Source organism: Colletotrichum graminicola, assembly GCF_000149035.1.
Source record: "Colletotrichum graminicola M1.001 genomic scaffold supercont1.12, whole genome shotgun sequence".
Taxonomy (NCBI): domain Eukaryota; kingdom Fungi; phylum Ascomycota; class Sordariomycetes; order Glomerellales; family Glomerellaceae; genus Colletotrichum; species Colletotrichum graminicola.
Window position 1 is genome coordinate 768,687 of NW_007361016.1, and position 12,197 is coordinate 780,883.

Here is a 12,197-nt window from a genome sequence, read left to right on the forward strand (position 1 = left end):
AGTGAGTTGCCCTTCGGCGTCTAACCTCCAAATTAGTACTTATGAGATGCCCCACCACTTCCGACCCCGCGACATTGCGTTATAGTGGCATTTCGGGTGGGATTAAAGAAGACACTAACTGCTTTAGAAGGACAGATGTATAGCAGAAGATGGTGCAGCCGGTCCTTTGGTTGTTTCGAGCTTTTAAGGGTAGGTTGAGGCGGCAGAAGTGAGAAAAATTATGATTCCAACGAGTAAATGGTTCCGTCCGGGTCTTTTGGAGGGGCAACCTCCGACTTGGACACTCTAAATTTTTTTCGTCGTTGGTACAGGACCCCGCGGCCCCTGCGCGGCCTGTGCTACCCCTCCATGCCCTCTTACCCGAATAGGACTAGGGGTGTCTGCGTTCGTTCATCAAAATTCCTTTCGGGGCTGCGAACAACAACAAATATCAAGCTGATATCGACGAAATATCCTGTTGAAGCGATTCAAAAGTAGCTCTTTTATTGTTCAAATGTTTCCAACCAGGGCCTTGCAGTTTGGCGGCACTCAGGTTGAAGGAGCTCATCGGCTGCGCTAAGCCTTGGGAGATGCCGCGCTGTCGGAGGGTTGGTTCCTCCAGACCGCGATAAGGTCGATAAGACATATACCGCTTTCCCTATCGGACCTTCCCCCACTACTACTAACCCAGCAAGTCTGAGTAATTATCTCACAACCCACCACCGATTTTCGGTGGCATGAAGCCAGGAACGCCTTTGACAAAACCCCGAGGAGCCAGACGCCAGACAATTTCATATAGTTTTTTTTGGCCTAAGCCTCGACTCCGGCGCATTTTTTGCTTCGGATTTCAAACCGTCATATCAGTCCAGATAACAAACGCTACGAGCACAGCAACTAGGTCGCTGCTCCGGTTTGCATCCAAAGGCGCGGGGTCAGATTCAGTACGAAGTGAGGTTAGGCAACTCGACTTATGACGATATTTCACACGGCCACTTCCTTGGCATCACATCTCAACTGTCAACTTGGAGCTCGAACAAGAGAGACACATCCACTATTCCAAACCAGCAACAAGTCTTCACCTTCGCGGCTACACTTTGTGGCCCATCAACTACCAAAAGATAGTTCTTTGGGTACTTGAGCGACTGAGGCTTGGGAGCAACAGTGAGAACTCACGGTTGCTACTGCCACCAGAAGCTTGCCGACTATAGAAATATACGGCCCTTACGATCCCGCTCAAGACAGTTCTAGCCTGATACCAACATCGAGAGGTTTTCATTGCATCCAACTCCTGAGACCGACCGCACACAATAAGGCAGACCGCAGCTCGCTTTTGCAGTTTTTCGACCTCAAGAGCTTAGATCGCAATTTGTTTCTGCAGCAAATCGATCACCCTAGCAAGCCAAACTGCAAGTACCCCTACTGCAACAGGCCACGCTTGAGTACGAACAAGCTACCTGTGCAATCATGGCAGACTTCCGGAAACTGGCACTCGAGTTCGTCCTCAGTGACGATATCGAAAGACAGGCAACAATAGTACGGGAGGCAGCTTCAGGTATGCACGCCACCTCATAACCTGTTCCTATCAGATTCAACAGCCCAGACAGAATACTGACTGTGACACAGCCATCCAATCAGCACCCAGACCAAGCAACCCAGTCGCAAGATGGGTTGAGTCCATCAGACCTTGGATGCCGAGTGCCAATGACGACCAAATGGAAGAGGGTGAAGATGGAGAAACAAGTGGTGACGTCATTGCCAGATCCAAAGGTAGGCGAAGAATACAACCAGAATGATCACCTGTCGATGTTGACTCGTTCCGTTTCCTCTAGCATTGAGCTTCTTGGCTGGCACGTTGGATCATTTGGACCCCGAGTTTCTCAAGCCGGATCAAGGTGAGTAGAGCCATCCTTCGTATTTGCCGCAAATCTGCTAATACTAACCTTTCAGTCAATCTGCTTGTGACCTTCTTTGGCAGCATGTTCAAGGTTGACCACAAAGCTGGCATACTACCAGCTGCCAAGGCACTCAAAAGAACTGCCAGCATGAAGGCTTTTCAGCCTGAGAAAGGAAACGACATTATCAATAGTGTTTGCAGTCTCCGGGACGACTTTAAGGCCCAGGTAGCAGACACGCGTGCAGCTGTGTATGAGCTCCTTGACTACCTTGTCACTAACCTAGATGTCAACAATGACCTGCAATACCAACACGGTACAACCGCTGGCTTCATCACAGACCTCTTGCAACTATGCCGTAACGAGAGAGACCCTCGATGCCTGATGATATGGTTCAAGATCTTGAAAGTGTTCCTCTCAGAGTATTCTCCTGGGCCAGAGGTTGTCGATGAGATCTTCAGCATCTTCTCTGCATATTTCCCCATTTCTTTAAGAACGTCCCAACACCCATCAGGAATCACAGCAGATGATCTGAAGCTTGCTTTGAGGGCTTGTTTTTCAGCACATCACCGTGTAGCTGGCAAGGCCATCCCGTACCTTCTCAGTAGGTTGGACCAACCGGACAGTGTGACTGTTAACGTCAAGGTTTGTTCAACTTCCTCTTTGCAATCCAAAGACCTGCACTGATACTGTGAAAGGTCGATATTCTCAAGACCCTGACTGCATGCTTGGGCAACTACGAGCATGTCCAGCAAGGAGTTGCGCCCTTTGCGGATAAGATTTGGAGCAGCCTCAAGTACGAAGTCCGCAACGGAGAAATCGAGGACACAATCAACGCCACGTTGGAGGTCATCCGAACCATTGCCAAACGACTCACAGGAGCTGAACTTAGAGACTTTGCCCTCGCTGTCCAGCGTGACTGCTTGGAGGACTTGTCAAACCCTATCTACACGGCAGCTTCTGGGAAGCTTCTTATCTCTGTTCACAGCGCAAAACCTGCTGCTTTTGCGCTCATGGTTGCTCCTTCAGTTACTCATGTCAAAGAGAACCTTCGTCACACGAAGTCACCTGAGCATACCAAGAATCTCTTGATATTGCTAAACTCCCTGCTCGAGCTTCGGCAAGCCCTTATTGGAGGAGGTGTGCAATTGAACGTAGAGGATGCCCAGGCTTTCAAGGCAACAGAACAAATGCTTTGCCCGCTTCACAACCAGACGTACCTGCCTCTTTTCCAGAAAGCTCTCGAGGATACAGCTCAGAAGGAGGATATTGCAATAGGCCAACAGGCGATTAAAGGTCTTGGGTTGATGGTTTGCCAGCGAGCAGCCCAGACAGGAGAATCCACCCAACCTATGCTTCCCGATTCAACACTCTCCGAAATCTGCAACGGTTTGGCAAGCGTCATCTTCAAGGATTCCGAACAGCCTACGATGGCCGAAGCCCGCTCCGAACTAGAGAACGATGCTGTTCTCGCTCTACAGAAGGCTCTGATGGCTTATCCGCAAGGTCGGGCAGAGGCTATCAAAGACTGCCTCAGACTATGCGAGATGTACATCGCTTCCCCTGAGCCGGAAACTCTTCCAACGATGGCTCCGATTCTACAGGAAAGGATCCACAGACTGGCTTTCATTTGCTGCTACGAGATTCCTCGCCAAGGCAACGCGCTCAGCGGATACATCTCGTACCTCAACGCGGTTCTCGTAATTCTACACTCGATGCTCGATTCCAAAGCACACCCTAGACTTTGGTGGATACTCGCTTCTGGAATACATTTGGCAATGAGACTCTGCCAGAGGGCGGTCGAAGCATTGCACCCGCGCTCCAAAACGAATGATTTCGATGATAAGCGGTTCTCGCTCGATTGGTTCAGCCATGTCGCCAATCGATACCCTGACCTTCCGCGGTTTGACGATAACATCGTTTCCAATCATGGCGAGGACGCGATGGATGTCGATGATCAGTCAAAGAACGTGAGTTACGGCGGCGATCAGTTACACGGAGAATTTATTTTGTCCAGCCTATTCGTGGTACGGCAACTTTACAGACGTGCCACCAAGATCATCAGTTACGCCAACGATACTGAACTCTCCCTCGCGCTGAGTGATGATTTCCATTGCAAGGACCCAGACGACAGGAAGATCGAAGACAACTACTTGCATGTTCTCTCAGAAATTGCTACATTTGTCATTCAGCAGATGACTGAGCTCGAGCAGACCAGGTTGCTTCTGAATGAGGAGGTTGTAACCCTCTTCCGTGGAGATGACGAGTATCATCATCCCGACCCTCAAGCCGGACATCCTTGGCACAATTCCGAGCTGCGGGACGCTATGCTGAGAACCTGGGCTCCTCAGGCTTCGTACAGTATGACAAACCCTCCCAAGTTTCCCATAAGCGGCTTCAGTCAGGGGCGTACTGTCATCCTCTCTCTCGGTATTCTCCAGCCCTTCCACCCAACAGCAATTCAGCGCCTGGTAAGAATGAACCCAAGCCAATTGCTGAAATTCCAAATCTAATCGTTTCATAGGTCGAAAGAGGAACCGCACACCAGATTCTCATCGCTGGTCTCCTTGCAAGAGACCACTCAGCCTCGCCCAGATGCCGTCATGTTGTTTCGGCCATCCTGACGATCATCTCCAACAAATACCCCGTCGAAAAGCTGGACGAGATTGTCACAATGCTGCAGCTGCAGATGAACTTTGTTGTAAGTGAAGAGAGACAGTCCGACGAGTTAGAGCAAATTACGGGCTTCCTTGAGCACGAAGCCAACATGGTACCTGGCGGACGACCTGATGAGATCAGGGCGGAGCTGGCGAGACCCGTGTATGCCATTATTGCGGGCATTATAAGACGCTACAGCGGCAGCTCGCTCCGGCAGCTCCTGGCAACTATCCAACAAGGACCCAACAACAAGAAGATCGGCCACATGCTAAGCCGTAACCTTGAGTTCATCTTCGGCGGTCTCGACATTCTCAAGAAAGAGTACTACGGACAAATCCGCCCTCTCTGGGTTCAGAGAGCTTACTTCGAGATGATCAAGCCCATGCTGGCCAAGGCCTGGCCTGCTGGCTCGAACAGCAGAGACGACATGCTCACTGCTGCGAATTACAGTATTGCTGTCCTCGCAGCTGTCAAGTACATGCAATACCCGGTCTATGAAGATGACACGGAAGACCTGATCAGACTGATCCTCTGTGCGATCCGATACTTGCCAGCGACCAAGGACGTGGCGGCCGCTCTCAGTGTCCTACAGAACGTCACGGAGAACTCGCCCAAGCGGGTCCAGCCCTTCTTGAAGAGCGTCATCGAGGCTTGCATGTCCGTCTTTAACAGAAATGGAACGCAGTCTGGCGAAGACGGCGCATGGATGCCGGCGGGCTACATACCGTTCGATCACTCTGGACTCTGGAGATCGCAGTGTCGCTGCCAGGTCGTTCGCATCATTGGCCTCCTCCCCGTTCAATTCGAGCACCGTCATCTGCTTGACTCGGCGTCGCAGGCTAAGCGTTTGTTGGCGCAGGCTTCAGGTGACAGGGTGCGTAACGTTCGCGAGGCTGCTCTGACAGCCCGCGCTAAGTGGGATGAAGTCAACTGAAGGCGTCGATGCTTGGTAAGATGAATGGGAATTCGTGTTTTCATTTCCGGGCGTGATGGAACATGGAGAAGGGACGCTAGTTGAGTGGTACGTGTTGGACTACCCAAAGTTGGTGAGGGATTGGGAAGGCGGCATAGTGGTAGGAATGTCGGCATGGCAAGGCGTTTGGAGGTTCCATAGTGCGCATTGAGAAGAGGAGAGAGTTTACTCTAATAAACCAGAAGTTGAAACAGGTTTGAAGAAATTGATTATGAGTGCTGTGGTTGTGACCGATGCCCTAGTTGAAATAGGCTCCTCCATCTATGCATCATCCTCAAACCTCTAGCTCTGATTAACTCTGAGATTCAAGGCTTCCTTGGTGTGGCTGCTGAGCTAATGAGAGCTAGGACGGGTAGTCTACGAGAGAATACTCGTTGCACCAAAGGTCACTGGGCACTGCATACGCAGAGACGGTTCACCAAGGCGTCCTACATGTTTAAATGGGTATGCGCTACGAAACGTAAACTCCGTGCTTTTGAAACACCCTGATTTTCCATAGCATACATAACTATGAACGTATCGTTTCATTGCACAAATCCCTTTTTGTAAATTTATTCGTTTTATGCCTTGCGTCGCTTGCTTACGCCCTTGTTTGCCTCGGCGACGCTGCCCGTCGCCGTGCTTTCCGCATACAGCGCATCGAGTACGTCAGTTGAGTACGTCTGAGATGCAGACTTGACGCGTTTTGGGTCAAGCTTGCCGATGGTAGAGATGTTTGTGGCAAGGACCTCTTGGAAGGGGACGGCGACGAAGTGGCCTTGGGAGTCGAACCATTCGGCGAAAGGTTTCGAGAGATCAAGCGACTTCTTTTCACCATTTTTGGAAGTGATGGTGATCTTCATATGATAGGTTGGGTCGTTCTTCCTGGTCGAGGTTGCAATATTGATCTGGTGTCGGTTGTAAGTCATGGGTCGGCAAGCGTAGGGAATTGATCGTCAGTAAGAAGGACGAGGTAGGCCGGTTCTCACCTTCTCGCCCGAGGGAGATGTGCCCTCATATATAGTACCCGCCTCCTTGAGCCAGATCCATAGCGTCAGAGCACCGTTAAGGAGCGAGTAGAGGGCCACGGCGGCCGCAGTGTAGTACTTGGTGCTTTCGAAGCCAAGCTTATAGTCCCACAGAAAACATGCGCCGGCGATCAGGAAGGCAGAGTAGCCGAGCGCGAGGCGAACATCAGTTAGGGTGTGGGTTTGGGTAAACTTGAGGGAGTTAAGGTAGTTGGGAAGCGCGTCGTCCGAGGTGTTCTTGAGGTCTTTGGAGCTTCGTGTTAGTGCGATGCGACGACATGTCTGAGTCGGAGGAATGAGATGCTTACCCGCCAAGTTGTAAACCGTTATTCTCTCGGAAGAAGACATCGTGCCTGGTGATTTCGCGGGAAGTCTTTTGTAGAATTGACAGCTATGCAGGGGTTCGACGGGCGTTGAGTGCGATGGTTTCTTGTAACCTCCAGCCTGGCTTTCAGAGCTAGGACAGCTTGGACCCTTGTGTGAATCCGTGTAGTGAAAGTGGAAGGTGGTCTTTCGGAGGCACGGCGAAACAAACCGCCGGAGGAGCTTCCACCCACTGTCAAGGTCCCATACCAACACTACCAGATTGGCTGGATGCAACGGGAGAGCACACAACCACCTGGCAGTATCGCATCGACGAACGCCATCACAATCCTCTCCTTTCCCCCGATACCCGGCACTGTTCGTCAAATAAGCCCATCATGGCTCAAGTTCCGGTGCAGACGATTTACCGGGATCCACAGCTCCTGTATACCAACCCGGTTCCGCCGTCATCATCTAGTTCCGCGTGCTAATTAAATGTTGAACAGCTATTGGATCCTCTTTCCGATCACGGTGGTCATGATTCTCACCGGCATCCTTCGACACTATGTCACTGTTCTTCTCGCCACGCCGCCCAAGAAGCTCGACAAGCCGGCGCTGAAGGAGCAGCGCGCCATGATGCACGGTGTTACGGTGCGCACCAACCATCACGTCCTGTCTAAGAAGTCGTTCGAGGCGCGCCGCGATGCGCTCGTCGCAGCCTACGAGTCCGGCGCGTATCTCAAGGACCCCGACCGCAAGGGCCAACCCCCCGCGAACCCGCTCACCGACCCCGGCGCGATGGACGGCATGATGGGCATGATGAAGAACAACATGGCTATGATCATTCCCAATACGCTTATTATGAGTTGGATCAACGCCTTTTTCAGCGGATATGTCATCAGTATGTCTTGGGGAGTTTGGTGAAGATGGCAGATTTGACGCTGACAAATTTAGTGAAATTGCCGTTCCCCATCACCATCAAGTTCAAGAGCATGTTGCAGGCGGGTGTTGCTACTAAGGACATGGATCCCCGCTGGATGTCTAGCATCAGTTGGTACTTCCTTTGCATTTTTGGTCTGCAGTCCGTCTTCAACTTCATCCTGGGCAGTGACAATGGTAAGTTAAGATTTACCCCGGTTCTGTCCTTCGGAGTGCTAACCCCTTTTAAGCTGCCAGCCAGATGGCTCAGCAAATGGGACAGATGGGAGGTGCTCAGGGAGCCCCCCAGATGTTCGGTCCTGGCGTCGATCCGGACAAGCAATTCAAGGGCGAGGCCGAGAACATTGCCGTTGTTGAGCACTACTCTGTTCTGGATGACGTGGAGCAGAGACTGCTCGCGGGGATCAAATCATAGTATTGTAGAATCATGTAGAATCCGCGCCATCCATACGCCTCATCCTTTCAAGTCCACACTGTCGTCGATGATGAAATATTTGGTGACAGGCCAAGGGCCTCCCGAGTCCTACTCGCTGCCTTGTCCATCCCACCAGAGGCAAACGCCGAGACCCTCCATAGCCATGGTGCCCTTCACTTTGTAGGGTGGTTTAGGTGGTGCAGCTTCCTCTCCCTGACTTGGGCCTACAGGCGTCTGGTCGTGCCACTCCTCGTCGATGACCTGGAACCTGACCATCTCATGGTTATCGTAGAAAAGTCTATCACCCTCGATGTTCCAAATCCAAAGCTGTTCCGAGTGGTTACTGACGGCGTGTTAGCTGCTTTCTCAATGAGTTGGTGGAGCATGCTGGACGTACAACTCAGCACCCTCGGGAAGCTCATCAAATGGAATGAAGATGTCATCGAAAAAATCGGTTCTCAGATTGATGCCGGCTGGCGTTGAACTTCTGATCCTGCCAAACATAACCTCACCCTTGAAAGGTCTAAAGACAATGAGCCTGAACTCAACTGATCGCAGTCAGTACAGAGAAAGTCCAACTATATGAGAATGGTAATGACAAACCATTGACATTGACCAGACCCGTGCCATGGCCGATGAGACCTTCGGAGGTCCAGAGGAGGTCGTACAGGCAGATACAGAGACCAATCTTCTGGATAACTTTATTCGCGTACTTTGCATTGATGTTATCCTCAATGGCGGTAACGCTCTTCTTGCGAAAGTCCTCTGGCGCGATCTCGACAAGGTCGGCGATCTTGGTCTTTTTTTTTAATTGGGACCGTGTTAGTGACAATTACAGTGAAATTTTGTGAGTTTGGAGTACCTACCAGGATGAACATGCTGAGCCGTTTTCGTCCTTCGGGTAGGTGCACTTTGGCAAGTCAAAAGATCCCAGTGTTGAAGAATTCTCTAGGGCTCCAAGAGCATCGTTGGTTCCCCTCAACGCCTCTCTGCACCGGCATGAATGGATATTTCGGAGAGTGTCACGATTCGTCCTGGTTTGGCGCAGCCAAGTCGCATAAGGCAAAATCGCGGGGCGCCTGGTCCGAGGCAGCGAGTCTGAGTCTTACCGCCCGCTAAATCAAGTTTTAGCACTTGCCCACTTCGGAGGCTGCGGTGCGCTAGATGTGACCCGCCACGCCTACCCATCTTGGCCTAAGCATGCCGTCGCGAGCCGCTGGAACTGTTAATGCGGAAACCGAAATCGCGACCAACCTTGCCGTAGAAAGCTATTTGGCTCCACCACCTACTTCAGCTTCCGCGTCCAGGATCCTACCTGCGTCAAGCTGTTGGTTCCATCCCTTCACATCCCTTTCTTTTGGCCCGTTGAAAGTTGCTCGAGTTTTGCGTCTCCCAGACGTTTGATGTCTTTGTTTTGTCGACGCTAGGTGTGAACACGACTTTTACCTCCCTTCCTCCAACTCCATCCCCATCGCTATCCAAACAGTACCTCGTAGTACGAATTCTTCGAGACCCGTTCCAAGTAGAACACGCCTCGTCATTGCCTGACGCTATACTCTTCGACTCAGCGCTTGCCTGCGACTCGAACGCGAAAATAACAAGGTCACGCCGACGTCCTCAAGACAATATGTCAGGTTACAATTACGGTCCGCCGCCGCCGCCCCCTCCAGCAGCACAGGCTAGCCATGCTGGATACGGCCATCACAACACCCCTTATCAACAACATCCTAGGGGCGGCGCTACCCATGCCTCTCGGGGCGGGCGTGGCGGTTACCCGTCGAACGGCCGTCCCGAATACCCCCCTGCCCCTCAACCCCAGTACGAGTATGGACGGCAGCAACAGCAGCAGTATCTTCAGCACAGTCCTGGCTATCCCGCCCAGCCGCTTGCTGCCAGCAACTACCCTCACCAGCAGCAGTGGCACCAAGATCATGCACATGGTACGCCTCAGCACAATGCTCCTCAGCATGGCGCTCATGCTCCTGCGCCGCTGTCGACTACCAACTATCATCCGAACTATGCCCCTCAGATCTATGCGCACCCGCAGCAGCCTCAGCCGCCGCCCCATCAGCCAGGTTATGGGCCTCAGCAGCCACAGCAGCAGCCCTACAGCCAGCCTTATGCCCCGCCCGCACCATACAGCGCTCCCCAACCATGGGCAGGTCATGACCCTCACGCTCCAAGCCAGTATGGTGCGGGCCGTGGCCGAGGCGGCTATGGAAACGACCGAGGCGGTTCTCGAGGAGCTCATAATATGAGCACACCTGCGCCAGTAGCTTACGGTAGTGATGGAGGACACCATCAAGCGAATGGTGCATACGGCCAGCCGTATGTCGATCCTCGCGCTCCACCAGTGCCATATCAGCCCCCGGCACAATATCCTTACCACGCGCCCCCTCCTGCACCTCACGCGTCGGTCCCTCCCCGTGAACCGTTTTACAAACATGATGGACAAGCAGGTCGCGGTCGTGGTGGTCATCGTGGTGGCAACCCTCGAGGTCGGGGCTCATTTAACACCAACGACAGAGGTCGTCATCGTTCACAGGGGAGTCACAATCATCGCCAAGATGGCGGAGGTTCCCATCATAAGCATGACAATGCGGCATCAGGCAAGAAGAAGAAGCGCAAGACCAACACCCTTGGTCTGACTCCAGGTCAAGACTCGGAGTCGGAAGACGACGAGATGGAGGAGGAGACCCTTCGCAAACTCATCGGAGCAGATGCCTTACAGTAAGTCGAATGCAAAGTTACGACATCATAGTAGCTGACCGAGTTTCGCAGGGTGAACGATATTGATGCTTACATTGCTGAGCGGAAGAAGCGCTTCCCTACTGCCGCGCGAGTCAAGGCCAAGAAGTCTGCCGAGACCACGCAGGGCAATGGCAATAAGATTTCATCTGATTTGGAGAAAGAGGAGAATCTTGCCAGTAAGCTGCGAAGGCAGCTGGAGAAGGTTGAGTCGTCTATCAAGCGCAAGCGTGAGCAGCAAGACGAGGGCGATGAAATGAGAGACAGCCCTTCCATTGATATCAAGTCTGAAGATGACGAGCCGGAAGTGGCGTCAAGTCGTGTTCAGCCACCTCCCCCTCCACCCCCTCCGGCGAAGAAGGCAGACATTTCAAAGCATTGCAAGTACTACTCTACGGGAGGTACTTGCGGCAAGAAGGGCAAGTGCCGCTTCGTCCACGATCCTGCTGTCAGAGAGGCAGCAATGAAAGACAGAGAAGCGAACAACGGCCATCTCACTATCCAGCAGCGTTTGATTCTCAACGACAAGGACCAGGAAGATCTCACTGTTCTGCAATCGATTCAATACTTGAGAGAGAAAGGCCTAATGAAGCCTGAAGAAAAGCCTGACGGTTCCAAGGGGCATCATGCAGGTGGCTCACATGCCTCCCAGTCTGACTCGCGCCAAAAGTCCAGCAATCTCCCTGCCGCGCCTGCTTCGCTTCCAGCACCGCCACTGAAGCATCATAATGGGCTTCCTCCACACAAGCCACCTCCCTCTGCATTGTCAACAGGCAGTGGCGGATCTACTGTTAGATACAAAGGCTGGAATCTGAGCGGATATGGGAACTCGGGTCTCAAGTCGGAAGATCTCCCATAGTATGCTGGCATCGCCCAGACAAAGACCTTGGAAACCCTACGAACGCTCGAGCTTTGTACACCCAGACCCCGCACGTCGAGGTCTTACGCCTCTTCCGTCTGAGTATGGCGGTTTCCAGTGCTGCAAAGGGTCTCTCGCTTCGGCGGAGAAGTCATCCTGATGCACAAGTTCGTACTCGCGGCAATGTTTGTATTTTGTATTTGATTATAACTCAACCTCAAGAGAATTCGGGGAGACGGAGGCAGTCGAAAAGGCGGCAGTAGTTCTTTTGGCCGGCCTCTTTTCTTTCACTTCCATTATGCTCAAAATGAAACGGACAGGCGGGCCATGTTCTGGGTTTCCTCGTTCAAGTCAAAAGCATCCAGAGCTTCACCTGCAAAGTTGCGATCCCAGATCGCGTGTAACAACACCAACAAAAAGTGGC

General features: G+C 52.3%; 5 protein-coding genes across 5 annotated transcripts; 3 read left to right on the forward strand and 2 right to left on the reverse strand.

The window, feature by feature from the left end:
* Positions 1-1,443: 1,443 nt before the first annotated feature.
* GLRG_04021 (uncharacterized protein) lies at positions 1,444-5,463 on the forward strand (the record flags this gene model as incomplete). Its single annotated transcript, XM_008094706.1, has 6 exons — positions 1,444-1,531; positions 1,603-1,746; positions 1,809-1,871; positions 1,927-2,516; positions 2,570-4,342; positions 4,396-5,463. 6 exons carry the CDS (start codon positions 1,444-1,446, stop codon positions 5,461-5,463), a joined length of 3,726 nt encoding a protein of 1,241 aa, XP_008092897.1.
* Positions 5,464-6,062: 599 nt separating this feature from the next.
* Positions 6,063-6,857, reverse strand: GLRG_04022 (microsomal signal peptidase 25 kDa subunit; the record flags this gene model as incomplete). Its single annotated transcript, XM_008094707.1, has 3 exons — positions 6,063-6,389; positions 6,471-6,754; positions 6,818-6,857. The coding sequence occupies 3 exons, from the start codon at positions 6,855-6,857 to the stop codon at positions 6,063-6,065; spliced, it is 651 nt and encodes a 216-aa protein (XP_008092898.1).
* Positions 6,858-7,210: 353 nt separating this feature from the next.
* GLRG_04023 (uncharacterized protein) lies at positions 7,211-8,166 on the forward strand (the record flags this gene model as incomplete). Its single annotated transcript, XM_008094708.1, has 4 exons — positions 7,211-7,257; positions 7,319-7,713; positions 7,767-7,928; positions 7,982-8,166. 4 exons carry the CDS (start codon positions 7,211-7,213, stop codon positions 8,164-8,166), a joined length of 789 nt encoding a protein of 262 aa, XP_008092899.1.
* A 108-nt stretch (positions 8,167-8,274) lies between these two features.
* GLRG_04024 (RNA polymerase III subunit Rpc25) lies at positions 8,275-9,044 on the reverse strand (the record flags this gene model as incomplete). Its single annotated transcript, XM_008094709.1, has 4 exons — positions 8,275-8,509; positions 8,564-8,714; positions 8,770-8,965; positions 9,033-9,044. The coding sequence occupies 4 exons, from the start codon at positions 9,042-9,044 to the stop codon at positions 8,275-8,277; spliced, it is 594 nt and encodes a 197-aa protein (XP_008092900.1).
* Positions 9,045-9,793: 749 nt separating this feature from the next.
* Positions 9,794-11,773, forward strand: GLRG_04025 (nuclear fragile X mental retardation-interacting protein 1; the record flags this gene model as incomplete). Its single annotated transcript, XM_008094710.1, has 2 exons — positions 9,794-10,896; positions 10,948-11,773. 2 exons carry the CDS (start codon positions 9,794-9,796, stop codon positions 11,771-11,773), a joined length of 1,929 nt encoding a protein of 642 aa, XP_008092901.1.
* Positions 11,774-12,197: the final 424 nt, after the last annotated feature.